Here is a 27,799-nt window from a genome sequence, read left to right as displayed (position 1 = left end):
TGGCCTCGCCCTCGTCTCCGTCGTATTGCACGTCGTCCGCTTCGGTCGCTGAAGCAGAGTTGCGCCCGCCCGACACTGCCGTTCCACCGGCCCCTTCTTCAGCCGTACTCTTCGAAACATCAGAGGTCTTGTCCTTCCCGACGCTGGCCTCTTCGACTCCATCGTACCGCTGTTCGTCCTCTCTGTGCTCTTACAGCCAAGTTGAGAGGCGCACCAAGCTGGTCGAGGAGGGCCCTCTCTGTGCCTCCCCCCCTGGGGCTTCGCTCTTTGATTCTCGTTCGCCGAGCAAGCCGCGAAGGCATCAGCTGCTGTGCCGATCCGTGTTGTGTTCCTCTTCGCTGCGCCCGCTTCGCTGCTACCTCACCGCGCCGTGGGTCATTCGCAACTTTTGTCCCCTTGGCCTGGCCCTGCGAGGCGTGTCTGGGGTCACGGTCTTCGTCCCTCCTTCGTTTGCTTCAACCGCGGCCTGGTGTGCTCGCGCATCCGCCGCAGCCGGAATGGAGAGGACGAGCGCGCGAGATGAGGAAGCCCAAAGGCACGATACGTGCACCGTCAAACGCGATCCCGCAGACGACAATCCTCTCTCCTCGTTGCCAGCGCCGCCCCATTCGTCCGCATGTTCAGTTCTGTACTCCACAGAGCTCGGGTGCATGCAAGGTGATCCGCATCTTCCGTTGCTGGCTTTCTTCGGCGTGTCCCTTCCTCGCTTTCCCCTCGCGCGCCCTTCGCCATCATCCCTGTCGGACGCCTTGCCTCCGCAAGACACGCAAACAGAGGCGGATCGCCCTGACGCAGAAGCAGGAGGGCGGGCAGCGGTCCCGGATCACGCCCACGCGGTTCGCGGTCCGCCTCGTGAAGGATCGGAGTGTGGCGGGAGCGAAGGCAATAAGCCACAGAAAGTGCATACACCGTCCAGCAAAGTGTGGAATCGAGAGGCACCAGCCACGCCCGATGGTGCCGTTCCGTTCCCGATGAGCAGCCTTGCTTCGCCGAGCGACAACACGCGAGAGGCGGCGATGGCGCCGATCTTTTGGACGCAGACGCTCCAAGTCTGTCGTGTGCGAGAGACCACCCGCGTGACCGTCCCTCTTTTGGCTTCGTCTGACTGGGCCCACGGTGGAACCAGTGAGCCTCTTTCATTATTCGCCAACCATCCCATGTGTCACCGGAGCGATGCTCCTTCACCGGACTCTTCCGGGACTGAGTCCGCCACTACGTGCGCGTCTTGTTCTCCGTCGTCCGAGACGAGTTCCCTCGCGTCTGTTCCGTGTGCCTCCTTCCTGGTTCATGTACGCCACCTTTCGCCGCCCTACGATGCTTCTCACCCGGTCGTTGTCGTCGATATCTGCCCGCCACTCCGCATTCGCAACGGGACCCCCTACACCCTCGGGATGGCGTTTGGAGGAAGCGCGGTTGGGACCGCAAGTCAGGAGGTGGAGACCGTTGCCCACCAGGGAGTGTCCGCCTCGTTTGTGCCGCCCTCACCGCCCCGGCCGAGCGAACACTGCATCAGGCCAGCAGGCGAAAGAGACGGAGACAGGTGCGACCCACCGCTCTGTCCAGCTCGGCTCGCACCTGCAACTGCGCGAGCGAGAGCTACCGTTGCGCGCGCCGACCCGCGTGCGCTTGCCACATACCTCGCCGTCGGTTGCTCAGCCTCTGATCAACATCCGGTACCTCCGGAGCGGCCTCTTCGTCTGGCGTGTCAAACGAAACAACACCCTCCGAGAGACCAGAGCTGCGACTGTTTCGAGGCGATCGGACGCGAGGCTCTCCACTTCGCTCTTGGCCCCGGGTTGTACGTATCGCCGCCCGCGTGCGCGACATCGGCTGCCTCGGCGGCGCAGACGTCGCGAGAACAAAACGGAAGAAACGGAAACGAGGAAGAATTTGGAGGAGAGGAAGGAAACGACCAAGGCGTGGCGTGCTGCCTTTTCCCTCTCGGAGCGGCCGCCATCATGCACGTCCTCGGCGTGCGCCTTTGTGGCCACAAAGGGCAGCTGCCGCTGCTTCGAGATCTCGCTACCTCCGGCGGGAGCCGAAGGGCTGCATGTCCAGTTGCTAGCGAAGCCGAGTCCGCCGAGAGTTGGTTAGCTGGACCAGATGCGCGTGCGTCTCCCTTTCACCCTCTTTCCCCTTTGGGTCGACCGGGAGGCTTAGAAGGGGAGGAAGCCTGGGAACCCCTTTTTGCCGATGCTCCTTTGGAAGTTCATGTTGCAGATCTGACCGGCTCTGTGTTGTCTCCAGGAGGTTCCCTTGCCCACGATGCTTTCACTCATGATGATCCAAGAATGCAAAAGAAGTCAAAATCCCCCGAAACGGCGCTCCAGTCTGCCGACACCGGAACGCTTAACTCACCTGGTTCGCGCAGTGTGCCTCTGCCGTCGCTTTCTCCCGCTCCCACCACGCGTTTCCATTCCCCGTGTTTCTCGTCCTCTCCTCATTCCTCTGTGTGTTCACCTCCGCCTTGTCCGCGTTTCGCCGTCGGGTCCAGTCCCTCTCCGTTGTCGTCTCCTCACGCAACGGCTTCACATGCTGGAGAGGTCAGCACTTGGGTTCGACCTGAGCACCTACGTCTGCCTGTTCTGTGGACACGGAGTGTCGCGCTACGCCTTCGAGATGGTATGGGCTTCGGCGGTGTGCCTTGGCCCAGGACGGACAGCGAAAAGGCAAACGGCGGTAGACAGAGGCCGAAGCCTACGCAGCCAACGTGGGCTGCGGGAGGATGTGTTCGGGATGCACTCCTTCTCGTTCGCCGAGCGTGGCTCTCTTCACCTTCGTCTTCTTCCTTGTCGGTTTCTCGCCCGTCTGGAACTGCGTTCGTTGCTAGGGGCCGTCTTCCTGCCCTGTGGGAAGCAACGCTTCCGCTTCAAAGGCAGGTTGTTCATCCATCCTGCGTGGAGCTCATCAGTTTGAGTTTTGGTTTGTTCCAGGCATCTGGGGAGATGCTGATCGATGTCTTTCTCTCGCCCTCCCCAGCGCCGGTCACCGTTGTCAACCGCACACCATTCCGTCTAGCGCTCTCCTCTCTTCATGTCTGCCGTGGGGAGAAATTCCCGACGGAAATGTTCCCTCGACTTCCCTCTTCTCCGCTGGTATCGCTCGAACGTCTCGAGAGTGACCTACCGGGAAGGCAAAGGAGAGAAGACAGCGGACGCGTAGGACCAGAGGGCGACGAAAGAGAGCGAGACGGTTCTGGGACTTTGTCCTCCAACGCGGGGGGGCTAAGGGGACTTTCGCCGACTGCAGTCACCCCCAACGTGCCTATGATTGAGATTCCCATTCCGTCTGGAGAACAAGCAAAACTCCCGTGTCCCTTGTTCCGCTCCTTCCACATTTTTGATGAATCTGGGGACGGCGACAGGTCCATGGCGGGCGACATGCAGAGCCCAGAAGACCCCGCAGCGTCAGCCGAGCCCGATTCAGAAAGTCCGTTCAAGAAGGGAATCGAGACAAGAGGTTCATGCTTTCGAGGGAGCGGAGGCACTCTGGAAAGAAGAGAAAGGCCGCGGAGTTCTTCAAAGTGCAGCGTTGCTCAAGAATATGAAGACGTCTCGAACGCTTCGTTGGAGGAGCGGCTCGCCCACGAGTTCTCGAGTCACATGTGCGGGGTAATCGATACGAATGGAGACGAATTCAGCAGCAGCGGTACTACGAGCCAAGCAGGAAGACGTGAGGAAGCGCTGACACTTTGCAAGCGTCCTCAAGCCGATGCTGACGCCGGTCAGCCTTCGCGCCTATTGCCAAACGCACGCACAGGCTGTCAAAGCATGATCGGCCTCCGCATATGCGCGCTCGCCGACTCGGGTCCGTTCCCGTCCGCCGCTGAAGGTAAGCTGCAGGGTCTTCTGTCGGACAAGCATCAGCAAACAACAGGTGAAAACGAGAAGGTGATCGATAGGTTCTTCCAGTTCAGCGGTGGGCAGCCCGCTCCCAACTTGGCTGTGTGTACGGAGAACACCGTCGTCTCAAACTGATTTCAAGAGACTTTGCCAACACAGAAAAGTTACAAAGTAAGGCCGCTGCTTCCTCTGTGCACCCTCGTCGCCGAAACGCATCCGAATTTGCACAACTGCCTGTCCGGCAAGGCAAGGAGGAATTTTGCAGTATAGGCGGTAGATGGGGAAAGTGGTTACGCGCCTCTATGAGAGGCATTTAAAGGCGCGACACCGCAGATAGGGACTCTGGAAGGTGGTCCATGTTCGAGGTCTTTAGGTACTATGCGTCTCCAGAGACGCCGTGGTCGTGAGAGGTATTCGATAGACAGGCAGGAGCCCCTGTGCCTGTTCTACGTCATATGTGATTGGAGGAGGCCGAGCTAAATACAGCGGACAGCAGCAGGCAGACAGCTCTGATGAACTCGAGCTATTAGTGCCGTGAACAGGCCGCGGTGAGACCCATGACCGGCGGGCAAGTAGTATACCCCGAGCATCCGAGTGACTCACACGTGGACTGCCGTGGGGGAAAGGAGGTGAATGCATTGCGTTCAATATGTCCTTCCTTCGTTGCTTGACTGTCACGCGTCTCACATCTTTCTGCTATGTTTTGCTGTCTTTGTTGCCGCAGCGCCGTCGGTCTCGGTGCCCAGACTGCCTGCTTGTTCTTGCTGTGCCTGCACACCCACTGAGGGCTTTCCGCCTCAGCAGTCGTCCACGCTGCCTTCTCTGCTTCGCGACTCGTCCTCTGTTGTGGGGTTCTGGTCTCCGTTTATATCGCTATGTTCTTTCTCTACGCAGTACTTCCTGGTTTCCGAACTCCCTGGTGGCTTTCGCTCATTTCTAGCCGCCTTCCTCCAGCAGGATCGCCCCTGTCCGCTTCTTCCCTCTTCACACTCTGAGTTGTCGTCGTTTACGTCGTGCGTTCCTTCGGTGGGCTCTCCGTCACTGTCAAAAGTGTGTTCCTTCTCTCAAACGCGTCCGGGTCCAAGGCATCTATCCCCGCTTCGCCGTTCAGCATATTCACCGGTCTCATCCGCGCTATCGTCATGGTGTTATGGTCACAAGCACGAGTGCGATCTTCTGGAGAACATGGAGGGAATGTTTTCGCCGCGTTCTCTGTTCGCTCCTCGTCGGCCGTCCCTCGTCGGCAAGGCGCCTTCAGCGGAAGAGCCATCCGGCGGTTGTATAACCGTCCGAACCGAGTACACCGGTACAAATACATATATAATTTGCGATTTCGTTACCCTCCCAGGATCCCTCGTTTGGCAAGCGACGGCGCGTGCTGCCTCGGCTTCTCCGTCGCCCGAACGTCCCTTGTCCACATCATCCCTATTCTCGGGATTGACCTCTCCCTCCCGAACTCATTCGGTCCCGTCGTTTCTTTGCGCCGACGGCAACACAGGGCCCATGTCGCGCAGCCTGTCCACTGCATCGCTGGTGGAAGGAGGAACGAACGCGTCTGCGCTTTTTCCGGGAAACGTACGAGAAAAACGCCAAGATGCCGAGAAGGTTTGTTGTCAGCGGTACTCGTCGTACTCGTCGGTGGCCCGGACAGTTGACACTGAACCTGTCATGCGGGATACAAGCCAAGATGGGGACCTTCTTCACGTCATTCGCTCTTGGGAGCACGCCGTGAAGCGCGTTCTGACGCTCGAGAAGCTGACGGCGTTGCTTCTACAGGAGCGGCATCGAGGAAACGAGACGGAACCAGGGGACTGCTCCGAGGCGCCGAGTACAGGGACGCATTCAGGCGAACGAGGAGAGAATGAGGAAGGTCACCCGAAGGACGAAAGGCGAAACGGTGGCGACGCGCACGACGCTACAGTGGCAAACTCAAAGGAATTTTCACTTGCCATTCTTTCACGTCAAACCGGCCATTCGCATAGTGACTGGAAACGTCCCTTCCAATGCGAGATATCGATTCAAGAATTGGTGGGGCACTTTCTCCTTGTGACCTCATCGTCGGAGGTGTTAACCCATAAAGACGGAGATGTCACAGTTGACAGCTGGCGCGTAGGAAAAAACGTCTCCGTCGTCCATCTTACGAATCTCTTTTATGCCACATGGAGTAGCCAGCAGTTCTCCTTCTGGCCTTCTTTATGCTCTCGAGGCCAATCCATTAGTCACTTCTCCTCTCTCTCGTCTCTTGGCGTTCAAATGTTCGCCGCCCCCAACCCAGGGGCTCTCAGCGACGTATCATCTTCGTTTTTTCGGCAGGTGCTGTCGTCTCCTTCTCTCGCGTTTTTCGCTGCGTTCCACAGTGTCTCTGAATTCGTATGCTTAGCCGATGGGAGGCAGAGAAATTCGGGCGAGGAGGAGTCCGACGTTTCGCCTTCTTGCCGTGGCATGTCTGTCCACCTTCGCGTAGGGCAGAGACAGACGATGCGGTGCGTACCACATCCTAGTGAGAGGGAAATGATTGACGAAGGGCCACCTGGCATAATTGTTGCCAGGGTAAATGATCATCTTCTTCGTTTCATTTCGGCATATACGAAAGCGCTGCGCCAACTTCTACATGTCGATGCGTCCAGCTTTTTCGGCTCCAAATACCCTTCATCTTCAAGCCAAGTGGCCCAAACCCCGCATGCCCCTCTACCCTTCTGCTGTTCTGAGTCTTGCCCTCCTCTTCCTCTTGCCGATCTACCTCGGCCGCTCTCCGACGGCAACGTGTTCTTCGTCCTTCGGTTACCGTCTGTCTTTCGTTTTCCATGCTCGAGGTCTTCGTCGGTTGGGCAGCAAGGGAGAGTCGAGTACAACGCATCGCTGTTTCCGTCTCTTTTCGTTGTCCCTACTGATCTGCTTTCACTTCCTGCTCTCTTTGCTTCTTCGCCTCCTCCGTCTCTCTCGGCTTCTTCGTCTCTCTTCGATTTAATGATCGTTAACTCTATCTCTGTTTCCCCAATCCCCCTGGACATTTCTGGGCGTTTGACATCGGTTGTCTACATTTCGTTTTCATCGCTTTCTCTCACGTTACCTCGCCTTTTTGTGTGTCGCGCCGTAGCACCGCCATCAGTTGTGATCCAGGAATTGTTGGCGCACTACAGCGCTCTCCTGCTGCTTCGTCTGCCTTCCCTCTTTACATCACTCCATCTCCTGGGGAATCCGACACAGGCAGCTAAGCACGTGAAGCAAGCTTTCGCGTCGATCCGTGACCGGCTTCGCCACTCTCCCATGGCGCCTCGTGAACCGCCAATAGGCGCGCTTGGTGCCGCGGAGAAGTTTTGCCTGCACGCCCTAGCTGTCGGGTTTTCATCCATTGGCGCCTTTGCGGATGCCGTGCGTCATAATCTCCCCCAGACAGTAGAGGACAAAGAGAAGGACTTCTTCTTTCTCGACGGCGACTCAGACGACTACAGCTATATCGAGTTCGCTCCCCCTGACCACGCGCCTAGTCTGTCGCACCGTCAACCAACAGTGGATATCGTTAACGCTAACCGAATGCGAACGAAGGCCGCCGGCGCTAATGGAGAACGGGAAGGTGAAACGAACCGCGGGTACACTTGGAATGCGAAGACGGGTCATCTGGATGCGAAGGAAGTGGAAGGGGCAAGACAGGGAGGAAACAACAGATGGAGAGAATTAATCAAATCCGGGAGCACAAAAATAGTGCACTTCGCCACTCTACCGCTGGGCTCATTTTTGGGGGCCATTTCAGCTTTGTCGCACGCGTGCACGCCTGAACTTTTGGACGTATCGGAAGAATGGCAACACTCTGTTCACTGTCGGTGTTGTATGGAGGCGGTTCGTTCTCTATTCGACACTGTCGACTTCGGTGATGTCCCTCCATCCCACCCCTAGTACGGCATCAGTTCGTTCTTCACGAATCAGCTGCAGCGCGAGGCTGGATCGTGGTCATCGTGGAGATACGAAGCCCAGCATACGCAGCAAATCAAGAGCGGAATGCGAGGATATAAGAAAGAGCAGCAACGCGGGGCCAGGCGGATAGGAGAGAGGACGAAAATTCGAGGCGGCTTGTTTTGTGTAGATGGGATAGGGAGCAAGCACGAGAAGAGTGCGTCCTGTGTCTCTGGCCCACACGTCTGTTGGTGTTCTCAACTGAACGGGTCAGTATTCTTCGCAGGCCCCTCACTCTCTGCGCGGTTGCCTTCGCCCTCTCCGTGGCTTCATTCTAGCAAGTTTTCCGATCTTTCCTGTGTCCTGATAGCAGCGTCCATTCACACAGAGAGAGTGCGGGGACTATTTATGCAGGGAACCGAATGATCAAGACGGACAATCGAACGAGGATGAACTTTAATGACACGGGATGCGCAGCAAGTAGCGGTGAGGGTAGCAGACCGAGTGGAGAAGCGGGTCGTAGCCCCGCTCACGAGGAGGGGGAGGAGAATGGCGGAGACACAAAGATAAGAGGGGGGTCCTGGTGTCCTTTAGGAAGCGTATTCTGCATGCCAAGCTGTCACATGCAACGATGTAGACATTGTGGATGGGGACGTATCTGTATATCTACCCGAGCGTGAAAGAACTAGTTAACTAGAACAAGTACCGTATGTGCCTCTATCTCCCTAGAGCAAGGACGCTGTTCTGTCGAGAGGGTGCAGAATGTCCAGTTAGCTTTAATGTACTTGTCGCGGGATGAAGGCTAATCCTGGAGCTAACTCGTTTCGGTTTGCAACACTCAATAATATGGTTCCGTTTTGCATTCCACAGTCCATCCGTCCCCATGTCCGTCTCTTCCCCAAGTTCACTGGTAGGTGTTCGCTGTGAGAGAATTCCTGAAATGACCTATGCCAGGGGTTTATTCCGGGGGGACGATGAACCGCGGTTCTCAGTTCAGTTCACTTCCGGGTGTCCCTTGTTACCCTTTCCCGTTTTCGTGGTAAACTTCGAATCAATATGCGTCAGCCAACAAAACTCCTTTCCTGGCGACAGGGAGTTCTGCTCAGGTGTAGAGAAATGCCCGGCTATTGCTGGTAGAGGGACGCTGTCTCCGTATCCCTTTCTTACCGTGTCTGCTGTCATTCCACTCATGCAGCTCTCACTCATGTCTCTCAAAAGGCAGTTTGCGGCTGATTTGCGGTCACACTGTCGTCGCGTTTTCGAACTAGCCCATCTTCTCTCGTTCTTTATTCACCAATCAACCTTCTTCTTCGGCGTCGCTCTCACAAACTAAAGACGGGAGCAGCATCACATTTCGTGCCGCTCGTGCCTCCAACGACATGCAATATTCGCCACTTAAAACGTGGCTCGACGGCGGCTGCCATTCAACGAGGCGCGTCAGATGATCAACATTTGCTGTTCTTAAAGCGGTATTAAAAATCTCTTTTCTCTGCCCGACTCCGTTCCCCGTCAGGCTTTCGTTAGCTGCCGAGCAGTTCTTCAGAAACAGAGAAACAACAAGCCGCCAAAGCGACTGCGTAGCAAGGATAGAGTAACCCCAGATAGAGTAACCCCAGCACTGTTCGGTGTGTGCTACAGTAACAAACAAGAGCCACGCATGAGGCAACGCAAAATTTCTTCGTTGTTTTCGATAACGACGGAGGACTATTTTTGCTCGTGGTCGGAGAAGAACCGAGAGAAGTACAACTGCGACAGGACCTAGTAGTTGAAAGTCTCCTGAGTCACGCTCTGTGCCTTTACCGTCATTTGTCCATATTAGTGGCTGTTCAGAGGTGTCAAATGACACTTACAACTCGCCGAACGCGGTCTAGTCCTAAATCTATGCCTACTTTTCTTTCCTTACTCTGCGTGGTACATGACAAGCCCAGTGCTCAGACGTAGCGGAGAAAAGACGAATCTGACAGGCTGTCCCCAGAGGGAAGCGCCTTGAAATACATTCAGCGTGTTGTAGCTCGCCTTCTGTGAATGGCGAGATTGGCAATGTGCAGGAATGAAAAATCCAATGATGTACATGAGCCTTCCTAGTGCTGCGAGGAGTGAACCCCCTATTGGCGGGATAGAGCTGATAACGTTGTGTCGAGGAAGCATTTTTCAAGTTCCTTTGTGTAGCCTACTGGGATCCGGTAAACTAAGAGGTTCAGGATTCGTTGCTCCACACGCCGTCCCCGACTGAGGAGCGGCGAACGTCGTTCGCCTTCTTGACCATGGCTTCCCAAGGGCCAAATCCAATTACTCGTTGGTACTTTGTCCCGGGCTACGACACTACGTGCCCACGCCGTGGCTTTCGCTTGGATTGCTTTGTCTTTTGGTTGGCCAGTGGTAACCAGAAAGAAAGAGAAGAACGAACGAGAGGCTTGACATGATGTCACATGAGAATGGTTCATGGCGTGGTGGTTCAGGTATCGTTTAATTGTATTGTTATTTTTTAATACGGTTCAACTTCTCGTAGGTCTGTCATCGACGAACTGCAGGGAACGCATGAGTTGGACGTGTAGCAGGTATTTTGAGGGTGTGGCGCCAGGCTGAGCGATTTTGAAACTCCCCGTTTACACGGAAAATATTCTTTCTCGTGTTACCACAGCAAAATGACTGGATGGATTATCGCCGAAGCACTGTCTCTATCGACGATCTCTTCTGGTATCCTCCAGAGTAGGCCAACCTTCTCCTCATACTGTAAGTCGACTACAGTTGACAGCGGTATGCATGCCTAGCCACCCATCCTCCCAGGCCTGTTAATGCCCAAATTCACCAGCATCTAGTAAGCATCGAAAGCCCATGCCTGATCGTGTGAGAACAAAAGCGAAGGTCACTGGGAAGAAGGTTCCTGTAGGTTACTGCCTGCTTGTGCAAGTCGCTCGATACCCGGATGAAGCAAGATTCAACCTCAAGAGCGCCGTGGAACGGGAGACATCGACGGCTGCACTCAGCTGGGGAAGAACAAGAATACAGAGAATATCTGAGGACAGGATCCCGTTTATGGGTGTCATGGGATGTAATCACGGTTCGCTATCACATTGCTAAACATTCACAAAGGGCACGGAAAGCCGCTCATGTACATCGCGTACTGGCGGCGCCATTCGCCGTTGGGAGAAGACTTCTTTTGCTGGGCAAACAAAGTAATTCCACGAAGGATGGTTCAGTTGTTAACAGGTACCAGTCTAGCGTTTAAATATACTTCTGAAGCATCCTGTGCATTTGCTTACAATATAGTGCACAACCTTGTTACCTCGTTGTTCGCTGGTGTTGGTGAATCATGGTAAGCTGTAAAACGTAATCCCCAAGTGTTAAGCAAGATGGTATGGAAGCGACTAGAGCAGACGCGGGGAGTGATGTTTATATTTCAGGCGCCTGTATCCCTTTCTTTCCGGAACGAGGTGAACGTGACGAAACACGCAGATCCCCCCATCGCTTAAAGCTACTCTATCAATCCTGCTTTCTACTGTTGAAGACAATGCCTCTCATGTGTACCCACCATGACCAGTTTGCATTATGAGGGAGCAGAAGTATCCATGACACATCTCACTTGTCAGAGAAGGGAGTATCGAAAGCCTCAGTATACGTCCCTAGCACGGGGCACCGCGACGCTGTCAGGTGCCGCTACGTGCGCAGGTCCATTTGGTTTTCTCATGGCGTCGTAGATAACAACAGAAGGGTTCATCGGCACCGTCGGCGCCAACAGACGATAAAGGCCACTCTCCAGTTCAGGGTCATAAATTGTTGTGGGCCTGTGTAATAGAAACGCCCCTCTGCAAGTGATTCACGAGCACAGCCTCGTACTCGGGGGCACAGTATCAGACTTTTTATCATCTCGTAGCGAAAAAAGCGCCGTGCAGCATGAGCCTCAGCAAACGGACAGCAATGCAAGAGTGAAATTAAGGGACAGTGGTGTTAAACGGTTCACGTCAGGAATCACCCAGGACGAAACTTTTGCATTATCCTCTGTTTTACCTCACGACCCATTCGGCAGCGAATAAGAGGTCAACCACTGAATCGTTGTCCACCATTTTCTGATAGAAGACGGGACTCCGCCAGCAGGTCCCTAGATACAATTTTCAGATGCAGCCGTCACGCCAATACGGTGTGAGTCAAGCGCTTGTTGGCGGCTTTTCATAGCTCGTGTACCACACACTCACGTGGTCTTCACGTAAATTTTTTTATCACTGACGACAACGTACAATCGCAAATTCAAGCTGTCACGTCTATTTCTGCTACATTGACGAGGGGTGTTTCGTTAAGGTTCTCTACTGAAACAGTTCCAGCGATACGGGTGCACGGAACTGTCACCGGGAGTCCGGGCAGCCTGCTCTAAGTAACTTTCGATATCTGTAGTGATAAGGAGCCAACAAAGTATTTCACTTTTCGTCGTTCCCCAAGGGCCACTGTTCTAATATTTTTTACAGCCAGGTGAGCCAGCATGTGACTCTCCATCGTCACGGCAGGCTCCGTGTCCAAAGTTGGCAAGGGGTGATCAGGGGCCACAGTAGTTGATCCTATAGCACTTACCAACAGGAGTTTCTAACCGCAGTTGGAGTTCCCGTTTCCGTCCCGGACAGCGCTCCCCGCCGCTACAGAGTACCCTTTCTGCGAGATGAGTTGAATGGCACGGATTGCGGCATCAAGGCGAAGAGTAGTATGCTGAGTCACATTGCGTGCGATACAATACACAACGCATTACGACACGCGTACCGTGCTGCAAATAGAGATGCTCTCTCAACAACTGTCCCTCATTCGTGTTTCGTAGCATCTTCCCCCGGGGAGTATTCTGCTTTGCTTCTACGAACCCCAGGTGTACATGGGGCAGATATATGGCAACAACCATCTTCACGGTACTCACGAAGCGGCAGCAAAGAGTAGCAACGCTTGAGTGCCGAAAAATCACGTGAACTCTTGGATGACATGTCCACTCGCTGGGCACGTTAATTCGTGTGTCAGCAGTTGAGGGATGAAGAAGGCTATGGCGAATGCGTTATTTGTTCCGTGGCCCCTCCGAAGTGGGGGACATGTCTTCTTCACTCCGTATATGCATTCTGTGGGATTCTATTCAAAACACGACGTTTCGCGTTCATACAGGGGAAGCTAGGAAGCGTATCCATTTTCTCACCGCAGATAACCGGGCGGTGGGGAGCGGGGGGTTGGGGGGGGTTGGGGGTTGTCTGCGCTGCGCGCTTACGCATTCAGCCGTGTGCATTCATTCGACTATGTTACCCCGAGACCAGCGACGGGGCACAACGACCATCTCAATAATCCAACGCGAGACGCGCGAACTCAACAGCCGGAAGGCTGGTTCCTGTAATCCGTCGTGAAAACACAGAAGGAGCACCGTTCCCAGTCTTGCGTACCCTTTAGAACATGTACTTTATGCCACAACCATCTGCTTGACAACCACACTCACTTACGTTAGTGAGAGATGCATTTTGTAATAATCTACAACGCCGTCCCTGCCGTTCGAGGGAGACGGTGCCGGTGACTCCAACCGTTTTTCAAGGCAGTTGCCTCTTTTCTTGTTGTATGGGGAAGCTGACCATGGCTTTTGAACAAGAATCAGCGTACACGCCGCCGAGCGTGGTCTCGCGTCGTTTCCTCGTCGTGATCACTTATTTTGTCGTACTTTTGTCGGTCACTGCGGCAATGACAAGTGCGGCAGCAGGAGCAGAGCAACAACCTTGTGAAGGTCAAGCTTTCGATTTATCTGTGGGCGCACTTGAGGCAGCCCCAATAGTTTCTAAGAACCTGGAAGGAAAGGCCCCTACAGAAGCAACAACCATCTCTAGGCGGAAAATCAAGTGTGCTTGGTAAGACACCTCCGAAAGGCCGAGCGTTTCCGATTTGCACGGAGTGGCGAATCTTGTGCACGTGAAAACCGCGGCGATTGTCTTGGGCAAACCTAATTGCGACGCCAGCTATAAGTTTCTCGCCATCTGGTAATCGGCTCGTTTGCTGAGCGGCTTGCTGGGCGGCCTACCACTGGATATCTGTTCTGTGCGAAAAATATGGTGCGCCACCTGAAGATATAGGCAGTAGTTGTAGCTGCACCTCGCATTCCACGTTAGTGTTGTAGTTCGATCATCAATGACAGGTACTAACAACGAAAGTGTTTCGAGCAGACAAACTACCACCACTCACGCGCGGCTACCCGTGAAACACATTGCCGGTCGCATGCTATTGCTTGTAACTGGGCGAGATGATTAATCTTGTTTGTAATCGACACACATACATTCGGTTCGGAGACCTGCACGTGTTTATAGGTGTGCCACTAGGTGCAGATGCTGGTTGTTACTGTTATTTGGGGGATACTTGACCAGGCAAGACAAGGCGAAGACAGCCATGTTAGGCTTCTGTCGTGACCTGCCTGTTTGACAAGGACGACATGTGTCACAATAATCCAGTTGTTTTGTGGCGACGGCTGTTAAGTACCCATACCCGTTGTGATATTTCCCTTCAGTTCCTGGACAAGAAAGCAGAAAATCGGTCTTGGCATTGGTGCCTCGATCGGAATGCTTCTTTTGGCAATGTTTTTCTACGAACGAGGTACGGTTTCCAATGGCTCTCCCTCGCAAACACTCAATTAACAACCTCCAATAACTTCTGCATCAGCCGCCATCGCAGGCCAGCGCATCGGCGGGACCATCTGAGACACAAGTCCTGAGAACCAATCAGCAGCATACGTGCTGTCTTTGCTATTTCATTCCCAGGTCGGAGGAGCAAGTACGCAGTCCGTTTCATTGTGATACTGACACTGCGCGAGAAACGCCACCCGTTTTATTAGTCGTCGGTGGTATGGTATAATGAGGCCTGCGTCTGAATCAGTCAATTCAAATGTGGTACTGGCTTCCGAGCTTCTCATCTGCAAACTGTTGCTTGAGTCTCGGGGAGCTGCTGTGTTTTTCTTTCCTGATTGAATTTGTGTCCGCGGCTGCATTTTTTCGTGTGTTGGGGACCAGGCCCGTGAGATCTGAAAAGCTGCAATCAATGGTGGCATGCGACCACATCGATCGGAAGAGATTTTGTCCCAGTATCAACAGTTGTAGGGCAATAGCGAGTTTCCGAACCCCAGTTCGTCACGTAGACAAGATTACTCAACCGCGCGATGTGGCAAGTTGATTATATGGCCGTAGTCTCTTGAATGTGTGGGTGGCTTCACCACCCCAAAGATAAAGAGTAAGAAACATCAGTACGTTCACACAACTGTTTTTTCCAAACACTAAGACCGACAGCACGTTGTGAGAAGTCCGCACCCTCCAACATCCGCGCGTGTTTCTGCCACCGTCTCCTTCAGAGAGGAGGAAGTACGTTAAATGCGTTTTGTTTCCGTCAGATACGATGTGGAGTTGAATCCACGTCTCTCTATCTTGCAGCAGCTATCATTTTAGCTTGATTTTGGTAGTCACGTCTCTGCTATCGCCCCATAGTAGGGGAACGTCACAGCCTCATTTAGCTGCTGCAGTGGAGAGTTCAGCAGGCGTTGACGCCGGCTACAGGTCCGCGGCAGGATCCCCGCGGGAGGTCCGCGGTGAATAGACCCCGAGGTTCTGTCACTGAATAAGTGCCGACATGTCCTAAGTTGCGCCTTTTTCCCTTCCCCGGCGCTTGGCATCGTTACCGGTACTGTCAGCAGCGTTTCGGGGTTTTATGCCTGTGGTGCGATGTTGCAGCTAGACGGTAAGGCTTGATGTGTCCCATGCCTCATATGTACCTAGGAGAGCCTGCGATCAGGGTGCTTGGGTAGACACGTCACCGCGTGGGTGAGCCGTTGGCCTCAGCGGTAGAGTTGTCTCACTGTGTCAACACGTCTGGACTCTCTCTCACAATTATCATATCGTGCTTCGCACGGGCAGAAATGCCACATACGTGATCGGGTTTGCTGCGTCGTTGCAGGAGGCGACCTGATTCCTACGTAAGTTGCGAAAATACAGGGCTGTGCTCCTGCCAGCGAAGGCCAAGCACCGATCTCGAAAGTGAGAACATTATCTGTCCATAATGTTTGCGCCGGTCTCCATGACAAATCATCTTCAGCGATTTAACAACGACACATTCAGAGTCCACATTTCCGCTAGTTGTCCGAATCTTTGCACGCAAGCGTATTCAATAAACTCAAGGCCTTAGACGGGGCCGCTTGCTACGACGTTCGCTGTCATTTCTTGAAGATTATCTCCGTATATTGACTGGGCATCACGTTGACAGTCGCTGCCTTATTCAAAGGCGCACTACATGATTAATGTTCTATCTGAAGAGGCTTAGTAGCATGGCGAAACACCAGATTTCGCGGCTGCTACAGACTTTGCCACAGTGGTACGGACCCTCTGCATCCATGATGACGCTCGATACAATCTGGATCGCTACGCCTGCAGCACCAGATCGCGTCTTGGCAGTCGTTGTGGTTTCTCACTGTTTGTATATTCAGAAGACGACGTTAGTCCCACTTCCGAGGAGAAAGAAAGATACTGCTGCATTTATGAATGGCCGGCAGACATAACCAATCCGGATTTGCTCACCGTTAGGGATGCAGGTGTAAAACGCTCTGGACAAACTTCACTGCAACGGAATGTCCGTAACTGGGGGTATACTACCCCCTTCGTCTAAGGCCACACCTTTGGAACTACTTCAGGCTGCGGTAGAGGGCACCCTGTAATCGGAAGGACTACAGAAAATTGTTTTGTCTACCTGCCTTGAGCCTATACGGGGATAGGTGCTGGGTCGGACCCGTACGGAACTCGTGGCCTTTCTGTAAACAGTAGTGCGGTTGCATACTTCTCTGCAAGCTCGCTTGAGTCACGTGAGGCGGATCGTACTCTGCCAATCACCCCCCAAGCGGTTTTGTCTTCGATGTTTCTGCTTGCCATACCGTGCAGCCCCACCGCCGCCAGTGCCTCCCCGCGTCCGCCGGCACCACTATGAGAACGTGGCGATGTAAGTATCGCCAACGGTACTGCAAGCGTTGCACAGCCTCTACATTACACCGGCTGAACGACCTCCCATTTTGTAATGCTTGAAGGTCGACATAGGGAGCCAATACGGTGCATCGACTGCTCCGCAGCTTCGTCAGTCCACAGCAATTTCATTTTTTCATACGATTAATCTCCTGTGGTCGCTCCAGCCGTTATAGTGTGTGTGTGTGTGTCCTCAATGCAGCGCGTGGCGTAAGTTGCGGGTGAAGACGATTATGACACATCGTCATCTGTGTAACTTCGTTTTTGGTGTGCATTATGTTGGTCTGTCTCTTGGTACCCGCCCCCATGCCGCTTGGTAGGAGCCTACGAATTGCAGCCTGAGGGTGATTCGTAGTTTGCCGTGACCACAACTCTGTACAAGACATGTCTCTCTTCGTTAACCGTGTCTCAAACTTGTCTGGCCGTGGTCTGCTACCAGCTTGATAGTTTGGTAACCGCGTTAGGTTTGGGAGAAGCCTGCATTTTCATTACATGCCGCAAAAATCTTTCGTTTCCAGCTCCCTTTTCTGCATGCTCATGCGTCAGCCGTGATTATGTTCTTGTGTCTTCTCCGTGCATCAACAGCCTCAGGGCCGCGGAGCAAAGAGGAAATCGAAAAGAGTCGGGGACCCCTCCCACCGCTTCCGTAGGCTTTTCCCAGTTTGCTTTATCTATTCGGGTTCACAGTTGTGGTGATACCGCGACTGCGTTACCCGTTTCCCTCCCGGTCGTCGTCAGCCTATGGCTAGACTCAGTTCTACGCTGCACTACTGATTAGTATCAACATCAGCATCACACTGAGCTGGCACTCGTTTACGGCAAGCACACAGTGGCATGCGTTGGGCAGTCTGCTCTAATTCCAGAATGTAGTCAGTGGTGCTCATGACTGATTGAGGTGAATCAGGCGCGACTGCAACCTTTCCTGTGTTCCGTCAATCCTCGGTCGTTACGTTTGTTGGATTTGTTTGTTCTTCACGGCCGTATGCAGTAGTCAAGTAAGCGCGGTATTACATGGACAAGTTAGCGCTCTGTGCATGTCGTGCAACACCCTTTACGGCACGAGTGACTCAGCGGTTAGTGGTGCTGTGCTTGGCCAGTAATACAATTGGATGTATTGCTTCTTTGTGGATTGCTGTCTCGTACACTGCTAGGGAACAGAAGAGACCGGTACAGTTTCTAGAGACGCAACAAAAACGTTGACAGTGGCAATAGTCGCCAGTCTAGACCCGATCGTTCCACAACGCGCCACATCCAGCTCTAGGGCACATGCTGTGCAAGATTCTTTTGGCTTGTTTTCTGTTTATATGGTTGTGGCTGATGATCAGGAGAAGACTCTCCCCCAGTGGACGACAATGAGCATCAGGCCAAGGTGTCAGTCTCAGCTACATCGAGAGTCACCAATAGAAGCGGTCGTAGTCAAGGGCGTCAAGACAACCACGCGTTGCCATGATCTTAACGCGTAATGGTGGTAGTGACTTCAGCCATGGGCTCTGGGGCAGCGAAATACTTCTACAGGTGTCGGTGTAGAGGAGATGAGTTGGAGGGCAAGCTGGAACCACTAACCGACCGTAGCCCCATTAGTTGACGTTCGTTCTTTGGCCTTCCTCATGTGCATCGGATCTAGTTGCGATGGCCACTTTCTAGGCACCAGACCTTGATGACACATTCATTCGTTTTCCGGAGATAGATGATTTTCGATTGTCATCTTGCATCACACTGCAATGCTGATCCCTCGTCTGCTGCCGGCCGTCATTCCGACGTTATGCTTGTTCTGTGCTGCGGTCAGCTGGCCACGCGTAAGTACCAGGCAGAGGAAGAATTCGTAACAGTTTTGTTGTACCTCTCTAGCGGATGGCGTTTCATAATGTGCTTGGCTAATCAGTTTTCGCGACTTCCCGTTCGTCAAGGCAGCATGATTTATATGATTTTGGGCCTTCACTTTTTCCGCGGGATCTCACGTTTTCAATGACGCTCAGGATCGAGGTACGTTCTTGTTTTCCTCCACGATTTCCACGACACCGTCAAAGTATTGCTGTGGAGAACTTGCAGATTATCAAGTACATGATATTCTGTTTGCTCATTCCTGCTGGTGATGCGACTCACGCACACGAGGAGAGCTCGTTACACCGAAACTTGGCCTCAGTCGACAATCTCCGTATCTCAGACGATCACGCACCACGATAAAGGGAGATGAATCACCAAGCACCCAATGTGTTCGTCTAGTCGCGTTGTTCTAGTGGGGAGCCGTATTGCACCGAAGTTGATGCGCAGGGGGCCGTTCTTGGTATCATGCGTTTCGGTCGGTACACTTCTGGGCGCGCTGTCCAGGTTGTCCCTCCACGTCTGATTACCCATCTGTGCGCCGAGTTTCATTTTCCGGGCGCATTGCTTGTTACTGTCTCTCCCTCACCTCCAGAATCACCATATGAAGTGATCGATATGCCGTAAGTATCGAAGCAGTACTCAGTGTCGGGGCAGCAAAACATTCGAGTTGGTAGGTAACGAAATTGATACTGAGGAGAAATTCATGTGCAGGACAACGCCGTTGTCAGGTGCGCGGGTGCTACTTTATAACTCGGCTAGTTTCTTGTTTAGCTACCAGATTCAAAAAATGGAATATGAACGCCGGTGGCATGCACAAATTATACTTCATGGAAGAGTCTTCTCGCAGATTCGGACTCGTTTCCGATTCTCAAAAGATCTCTTTTGTTGCATTTCTCCCGGTGTCTTACCATCTGATGCAGTGCATTTACGACACCATTCACGGTTTTGCTTGGCATGGACAAAGGACGTGAGCTATCCCGCTATCTATGGACCCTGTCGAGTCGCTGACGTGCGCAATGTTTACGTTGCTTACTCGACTCTGTTTAGTTTCATATTTTCATATTCATTTGGACAAGAGACCGAAGGAGACTGAAAACGTACAGTCTACGGAACGGCTCCAACGAAGTATAGCCAAAAAATACCTCGTAGTCGTCAGGCGTATGAGTTCGCCGATTAATATGATCCGGTTTATTCATTCCTGCAACTGGCAACTACACACTTTTGCAGACACACGGTGCCCTTTCTACCCAGTTATTCTCGAACGACAACCCAAGTAGAATAAACAGGGGAACGAAGAGTCCTCACTTCACCAGCGAGTCGTCCAAACCTGATTGTGCTTTAATGAAGCCAGTACAATAACCAAGAGCGTATCGGGGGCAGTTTTTGGAATACGGGATATATTTCGGATTGTCTCGCCTGCATTCATGCCTCGTCTTGTGTCTTTTCCGTTGCTGTGTTCTCTTTGGTTAGGCCGTCGGTACGATGCTCGAAGGGAGTACCTGACAAAATCTTCATATGATGATCTCCTCTTACGATGTTGCTTTAGACTTCCGGTCCTGTCTTCCTGGTGTGTGAATTAGCGCCTCATGACATAATGCAAACGTTTCGGATGTAGGTTAGCCAACCCCTCCCCACCACAAGGACATATTTCGGTATTGCACGATTGGCAGGAATCACCTCTAAATAGCGGTTGTGCTTCCCTTCTGGTCATCGCTGCACACAGGCGTTAGTGGGCTGGTTGGCAAACCACGAAGTAGCGTTCACTGTATGTGGCCATGTAACAAACAGCCTAAGCGTTCCGAGAGATTGACGCATGTAGTTGTGTTCCGACAGGACCCTGATTGCACACAGTAATGCACCTACATAATTACACACTCTATACCGCATAGATGCGTTGCACTCGAGTACGCGCTGTTTGATTCCCCCAATACGTTACAATTTTCCGTGTCTAGGCGCCTCTTGCTCCGGTAATGACAAAGCCGCTTGGGTGTACATTCGCCGCAAGCGGTGAGACCTCACACCGCGACCCATTTATTAAAGGACGCGAGCTTTCCTGGAGTTTTCTGCTTCTGACGGTCGCATGTTGAATGTGTCGTACGCTCTTCTGCCTGTTCTGAGTTGAGGACGACGTCGATTAATCATCTGCCACGCACACGAAGGACTTCACATTCGAAACGCGGAAGCTCTATGCTCCTAAACTTCCAAATCTGTTTCGATTTCTTGATCAACTGCAGCTTTATCATTTGTTCAGACCGGCAGTAAGTTTCTTCTGTCGCCCCTGTACATGTAAAGACCACCGAGATTGTATCCCAGTTTCTTTATGTGCTTTGAGTTGCAAGTAATTTAGGTTGCGTGTAACTGGAGATACGGTTATTAATAGGTTTATTTCAGCGGATGACCCGGTCTCCACACAGGGTGGCCACTCTATGTGAGATACGGTTCTGAACAACTTCCACAAGGTCAGGAAAACTGAAGGATTTCTCTGTTGAATAATTAGGACGCATGTGAGCTGCCGCACGCACGTCGTGTGCCACGACGTGGACCTCGCTCGTACATAGGACTAGTATACAACCATGGCAGCATGCTCAGAGTGAGGCCGAAAAAGCGTATGCTTTTCGGTGTTCACCGACAGGATGCAGCATCGCGCGTCCTGTTAAATCGTTGGAGAATTGATGGTGGCGTAAGCCTTGTGTTTCATGTTTGATCTGCTTTCAGGCTCTCAATGTTCAAAATCCCATCACCGAAAGCAGTAAGCATGTGGACATCAGCGCAGATAGTGAAACAGCGAATAGAGACGATGGAATGACGTTCCTGTAGGAGCCACGTTTTCTTTTCGCACTCCGTGCCGGTTCAGCGTCCGACAGCACACTACGTGCACATCTGGAATAAGGGACATTTCCGTCTATCTGAATCCTCTTTTCAGAAAAGAGGGCGTACGTGAGGGAACTCCGCCACTCCATGGTGAAATGCCCAACAACTGCCCAACAGACACCGATAATGGCGCTGCGAATGCCCTTTCCCACATCCGTCAATATACATTGTAACTTACCAAGAAGGGCTAGCGATAGGTTGTGATGTATAAGTCGGTGTAGACGATGGATACATGACACAATTGGGGGGGTGAAGAGTAGGCCCAGTAAGCACAAAATCCACGGGGGTTGGAGAGGAATAAGAGAGGCAACCGGGGGGCTGCTACCAATGGCGGTAGAGTGCATGCTGAACGACCGTAAGGGATGTATTACTTCCTCCAGTATTATGTCATTCGTCATTTCCTGGTTCCCCAACGACAGCCGACACGTAAGGGAGATGAATGTGCCAAGAAAAGCATCAATAGACCAGAGTAGTAGTAGTAGTAGTAGTAGTAGTAGTAGTAGAGAAGTGGGTGGCGCCAGTGCATGCCATCTTTTGCGCTGCGATGAAGCAACTGTTGTTCATACACATTCAAGCGCGTCTCATTGCCGGAGGGATATGCAGTTCACCGGTTGTAATCAATCCGCGAAACCTACGCAGCGACTAGACGATGGGAAACCCTGTCAGGGCCACCCCGCAGTTCACAGGCGTGAGGGTCCGATTGGAAGTGCATGCAATTGTCCTTGCGTCCAGGAGAGGGTCGCCCCCTCTACAAGAAGTAGGGAAAGAAGGAACGTGATTAGCGACACTGGGGACCAGGTAGTGCTCGGCAGTTTGAGCGAAACGAGGAAAAGGGCGGGCCAGCACAATATGGCCCGTTGCTGCTAGTGGTTGTGCGCAGGGCTGTAGTCACCAAGACTGCGGCAAGTTGGTTTTTGCTGAAGATGCGAAATTGATGCAATTTTCTGAGTTGTCCGTGTGTACTAGTCTTCTGGAGGAAGTAAGCTTGCGTCAGCGGTGCTGTTGGTACACCGTGCGGTCAGACGCCGCTTCTTTTTCGAGTTCTCGTTTCTTCAGACTGAAGACGCATAGACACGAGATAAACGCAAGGAGTAGTTTCCTTACGATGATACGATTCACCTCACTGCCCATTGATGGCCTCGATGAAGCTATGATTCCTCCAGAGGCTACCTGTGTCTCCAGTCACGTTGTTCATGTAACGCTGTACAGACTATGAGAATAAAGGGGGCCTCCAGATCGATATTCCGGGTTGTGGAGCTGTAGACGAGTGTGGTGGGCAGTCGTTATTATCATTACAGGTCCGAGTGCGTTGTCACGATATTCCCCCTTGCCTCATTCCATGGGAATTCGGACTGAGAGTATTAGGGGAAGGAGGATCAAAAATACTGGGTGAAACCTAAACAGCAGCGTGTTAGCTGCAGCGGGCAAGCTTTCAAAGGTGCACACCAAAATGTATTTTGCGCATAAACTTGTAGACTGGCATGTATTTGTTTAGTAACAAATCGCATGGCTGTTGCACTATTGTAGTCCCTTGTACCGTCAGCCCGGCAGTTCTATAGGGGGGTGTTATACAAGCAGTGGCCGTGTACCTTTTAGATGACTTCATTCCGCTTGTCGCCTTCTCCGTCACTTTTTTCCCAAGGCATTTTCTTTTCTGCTCGCGTGTTTGCAGTAATCTCTTCCGAAGTACAGGGTGGAAGCGTACCATCAACAGAACCGTGAGAACCACAAACGGATTCAGGAATTTCTTGACAACATCCGGTTCTCTCCTGGCGCGAGTTTTTTGCCAGTTCCTCTTTGGATTGTAACAGATGATTGGTGGCATGTTCTGACGGCTCTACATGTGATTAGGCCCGTAGGTCTCTGTTCAGCAGTGCAGCCAGGAGGCTCACAGTTCTCGGTGTTCATGTTTTGCATAGCCAAGCATCAAAATACAGTTTTCAATGTGTAGAGTTCTGGACCTAATGGCAATGATTTGCGTGTCTTTTCGCCTCGAATGTTTCTCCAGAAAAAGCGTAAGGAGTGTGGTTGACTGGCAGTTGGTATTTCACTCCTGCTCCTATATTTCGCCTCTGCAGGCTAGGGGAGTGTGCGGTGCTAGACATAATCTGTTGTTGTTAATTGCGTGTTGCAGGTCCCGGCAGCGCTTTAAAAGCTGTGCTCAGGGGCTTGAAGCCGAAGACTCCAGAGTACGAGGTCTAGAAGGGCGGCACGTGTCTGCCGTGTTGCAAGCCGTAACAGCAGAGGACCTGGTGGCGGCGCTACTTTGTACAGTTTCTGTATTTTACAGTGCCGCGAAATGCCAGGGCCTCTGACTAAGTCGGCCATTGCTGCTTTTCGTATTTCTTCCTGATATCTCTAACGAGGGAGGATGGTCAGGCAGTGTCAAGTGCCATGCAAATGCTGGTAGCTGTGCAAATCTCTACCTGACATGCTAGCGAGGAATCTGTCTCGAGTGCCGGCTGAGATTCCTCTCCCATGTTACCACGTACAGGTCGCGGGTGAGTGCTGCAAGCAAGCTGTCAGGTCATAATCGGATCATCTCTGGCATTGCCAACTGATTGTTACTTACCTGCAGTCGATATCTGTTTCTGGTGGCTATTGATTACTTGTCATCTGTGCCAGTGCACGCCGTGATGCCGATATGCTCATATGTCGCTTTCTCATGCGGTTTACAGAGACCCATATCCTTGGACGATATCCGTAAGCGCTGGAAAGCGGGGACGATGCGCTGGTTCGATGCTGGGTGAGAAGCTGACTGGAGAGGCGGGTGTGACCCAGAGGAGCCCACAGTCTGACATCGGCCGTGGTCTTACGTCATGCCGACCGAAAAATCAGAGGCGCATTTATTAGCAGCCCAAATACAATTTGTCGTTTCAACTCATAACATCACCACGAAACAGCCAGCGATACTACGAAAGGCCATTTATGATGTATGCACCCATCAAAAAGTGGAGGAAACAACGATTCGCCACAGTCCGGCGTCCTGGCGCCGCCTCATGGTCTGCGGTACCGTGTGTGTGTCTGCATGATTTGGTCAGGCGTTGATTTACCGATTGAAGGAGACGATGATCTAGTACGTACTTCCGCAGTATCATCCGATGACCGCTGCAAAGAGGGGAACGATCGACGCCTTCCGCAGTGTATGTAGTCGTGTAACCTATAGGTATTGTCGAGTTGTGTTGCCGTTGCATCTCAGCGCAACATGTAATCGGAATCACTGAGCTAGGTTTATCTTCACCTGATAACACGCTAGAAAGCGCGGAGATGAATTGGTGAGTGAGTGACCGTTTCGGATATTTTGCAGGAGCCTCCCGTGACGACTTCCCCGACTTCTCCATCGTTGCCTCGCCGGACAGGTACCCGGACATCTCCACCTCCGTCTCGCCGGGAATCTACCGTTCCCCCGACATCTCCGCCGCCGTCTCGCCGGGAAAGTGCCGTGACGCTTCCCGCGGTACCTCCTCGGCCGTCTCGCCGGAAGTTGCCATGATTTGTACGTCAGTGTGGTATGGAATAAAGGTGGCAGTCCAGCACAAGTACGTACCGTTCTCAAGGATCAGCTCATACACCAGATTTTCACTCCGCCGCCTCGGGTTTCTTGCAGCCACAGAAAGGCGTGTATTCCCTTCCTGACACGGCTTCAGCGACATATTCGCTTCGCTCTTTTCCAGTATATGTCAGTTGTGTCGGCTGTCTAACAAATTGACACACACCGTTCGCCACCATGATGCCTTTAGGATGGTGCATTGCGTATGTAATAGACAGGCAATCACTGGCCACGCCGTGCTGTAATTTGTGAACACTGTCTTGCGCATTGCTGAACAATACTGTTTCTTTCAGCTGGAGTGGATCCCCTATCCAGGACGGTGACCCAGGAAGGGATGGTGAAGGCAGCTGAGGTTAATCAGTCTGCCGGCCTGGCACACCGGCTAGACAAAACTGCGAACTCACAGCCTGCGTGCGCTAAACGGCTGCTTCGAGATGTCAGTAGCTGCCTCACGTTTGCCACACAGATGACTCGGCATAATCGCGATCAAGTACAGCGCTGACCAGTAAATGAATGTCAGTCCGTGGAAGCTGCGACGCTCTCCAAACACCCAGAGACTCTGATGACGGTCGTGATGTGGGGTCGCATCTGGGCTATCTGCCCGTGAAGGGCCGAGAACGAGGTTGACAGAGATTTGGTGTCGGTAGGATAGTCTTTCGGACTTCGCAGGTTGCCTCAAAGTTTCGGCGCCCGCTGAAACATTACGACGCCGCAACCGCCATGGTTTTTCTAGAGTCTGTAGAAGGGCACTCGTGTAGTATCCTACGTAGCACCAATCACCAAACTCCGTCAAAAAGAAGGGAAGGGCGTCATTGTATGTGGTTTTCTATATTCTATATTATGCTAGTGGGCTTACGGGGCTGGGTCTCCAATCAGCGAAGGATTCATTATGTCAGGACGTACACGTGTTGACACGCTCTCGGCAATTTATAGGTGGCATTTGTATGTCCGCAAACGTTTGAGTTTGCCCGTTGGAGGACCCAGGACAGTATTGGAATCCGACGACCACTTGCGGTTCTGTGCCAGCTTTGTGTTCTGTGGGGGGAGGAACACTTCCTTGACTTCGGTGGTAACAGGCGTTTTCTGAGGCCAGATGGTTCCTTTTTGTTACACAGGCTGGACCTAGTGTTTCCAGCGGTCTGTCTGCGATTAAATTTCGCCATTGTCGTCCGGTTGCAACAGCGGGACCCAGAGGATGATCAGCCTGTTATCGATCGGCTGTTTAAGGTTTGCGTTCGCAGGAACATAATCGGGAAAATCACCACGGGCCGCAGTTTTGTGAAACCATTCCAACGGACAGGTTCCATATGTCGTACATGTCCTGGCACAGTCTCGATTGCCAACGTGTGTTATTGTGAAGATGCTTTCAAGTGACCATGTCTCCGGCGAGTCGTGCTTTTTGTATTCGGGATCCACGGGGTGTGGCGGCTCGGTCTAATTCTATGCTGTTGCTGGCCCCGGAGTGGACGTGGCTTTGGCTGCAAGCTACGGGCATGCTGGCTCCATGTGTGCAGGTTTTTTCTTTTTTCGTCGTTTTCTAGGTTGCAATCCTTTCCTGCAACCATGTGTGCAGAATTTGTCTTATCTCTTCCAAACTTCGGAGGAAAAAAGAGCACATGTGATTATTTTTGTACATTAGGTGGAGGAACAACTCCCGGAAAAACGGGGCAATCAGCGGCTGGAATGATGTGCCCAACCTTTAACCTGAAAGAAGACTCCGAAATAAACAGCCTGTATCTCTGCCTTCACATGGTTTCCTTCCAATGAATTGAAGACATATCGTTCTGCTGGTGGTGCATTTGTAATAAACATCAGGCGCCATTGGACGTTTCACCCTACAGTTGCTTCGTGTGCACACCGGTGCATCTTTACTCCCATTGCTAAGCGCGACCGGTAGCTTCACCGACGAACTGAGCGCATTAGGAGGAACTGCAGACAGGACAACTCTGAGTGCCCGTCACAGGAGCCCACATGGCAGATTGATGCTTCTCACAACCGCATTAGAGGAGAAAGTGCATCTGTGTCATAATGCTGATACGAAACAGATTCCGTTTCTAACGAAACTAACTCAAATCATTCAGTTAGTCGAGCCAACGACCAGCAGCGACATTGACCAGCAGCTTTTTGCGTAATCTGACGAACGGTAGGGCCATGTCGTGGTGAGTCTTTCAATAGGACTAGTACACGCAAATATCTTCAACAGATGAGGCTAGGCTCTGCTCAAAGGGATATTCTGGGAAATTCAGTTCGACGTGTGCAACCAGAAACAGTTACGATTTGTAATTGAGTAACCACAACCTGTGCTAGACTGTGTCGCCGACCCCTGTTCGTGACCCTCCTAAGTTTTGGTTTGTACTGGTGGCGCAACAGTGAGCAATTGAAGAAGCTGTGCCTAGAATACACCAGTCTAGAGGCACTTGAGGCAGGTTATTTGTCAGTCGCACCAGACCGAGATTATGCTCCAGTGATGTGCAAGCGTCCGGCCAGTTTGTCAGGTGGGCACGTGCGAGGCTCTGCTTGCTCCTCTAGTCTGTAGCCGAATCGCTCGACGTTGTCTCGGCCCCAACTCGGTCAACACCAGAGGACAATGGAGGTTCACGATGTGGTTATTTAACGTAGCATATACTTTCAGTTGGAACCGCTAACTATTACTTCACCAAACTCGATGATGAGGAAACAGGACGTTCGATATGACTAGATGACGGGAATTTGAGACGTCTACACAGATGTGAGCAGGAGAGATGGTTGCTCATCAGTGTCAGTACATATTCAGAGCTATCTTCACGTGCTCAGAAGCTGTTTACTCGAACAGAAAAAGGTGCCCGAAACACGAG

General features: G+C 52.3%; 1 protein-coding gene across 1 annotated transcript in view; it reads left to right on the top strand.

The window, feature by feature from the left end:
- NCLIV_021380 (conserved hypothetical protein) overlaps positions 1-7,736 on the top strand; it is a gene marked incomplete at both ends in the record, with an annotated part of 33,410 nt that extends 25,674 nt beyond the window's left edge. Inside the window, 2 exons of the mRNA XM_003882332.1 lie at positions 197-3,948; positions 4,567-7,736. Coding sequence (XP_003882381.1) covers positions 197-3,948; positions 4,567-7,736 — 6,922 coding nt within the window. The remainder of the gene's footprint in view (positions 1-196; positions 3,949-4,566) is intronic.
- Between the last annotated feature and the right edge of the window lie 20,063 nt (positions 7,737-27,799).

This window comes from Neospora caninum, chromosome VIIa, assembly GCF_000208865.1.
Source record: "Neospora caninum Liverpool complete genome, chromosome VIIa".
NCBI lineage: Eukaryota > Apicomplexa > Conoidasida > Eucoccidiorida > Sarcocystidae > Neospora > Neospora caninum.
This window is presented reverse-complemented; position numbering and strand designations above follow the sequence as displayed.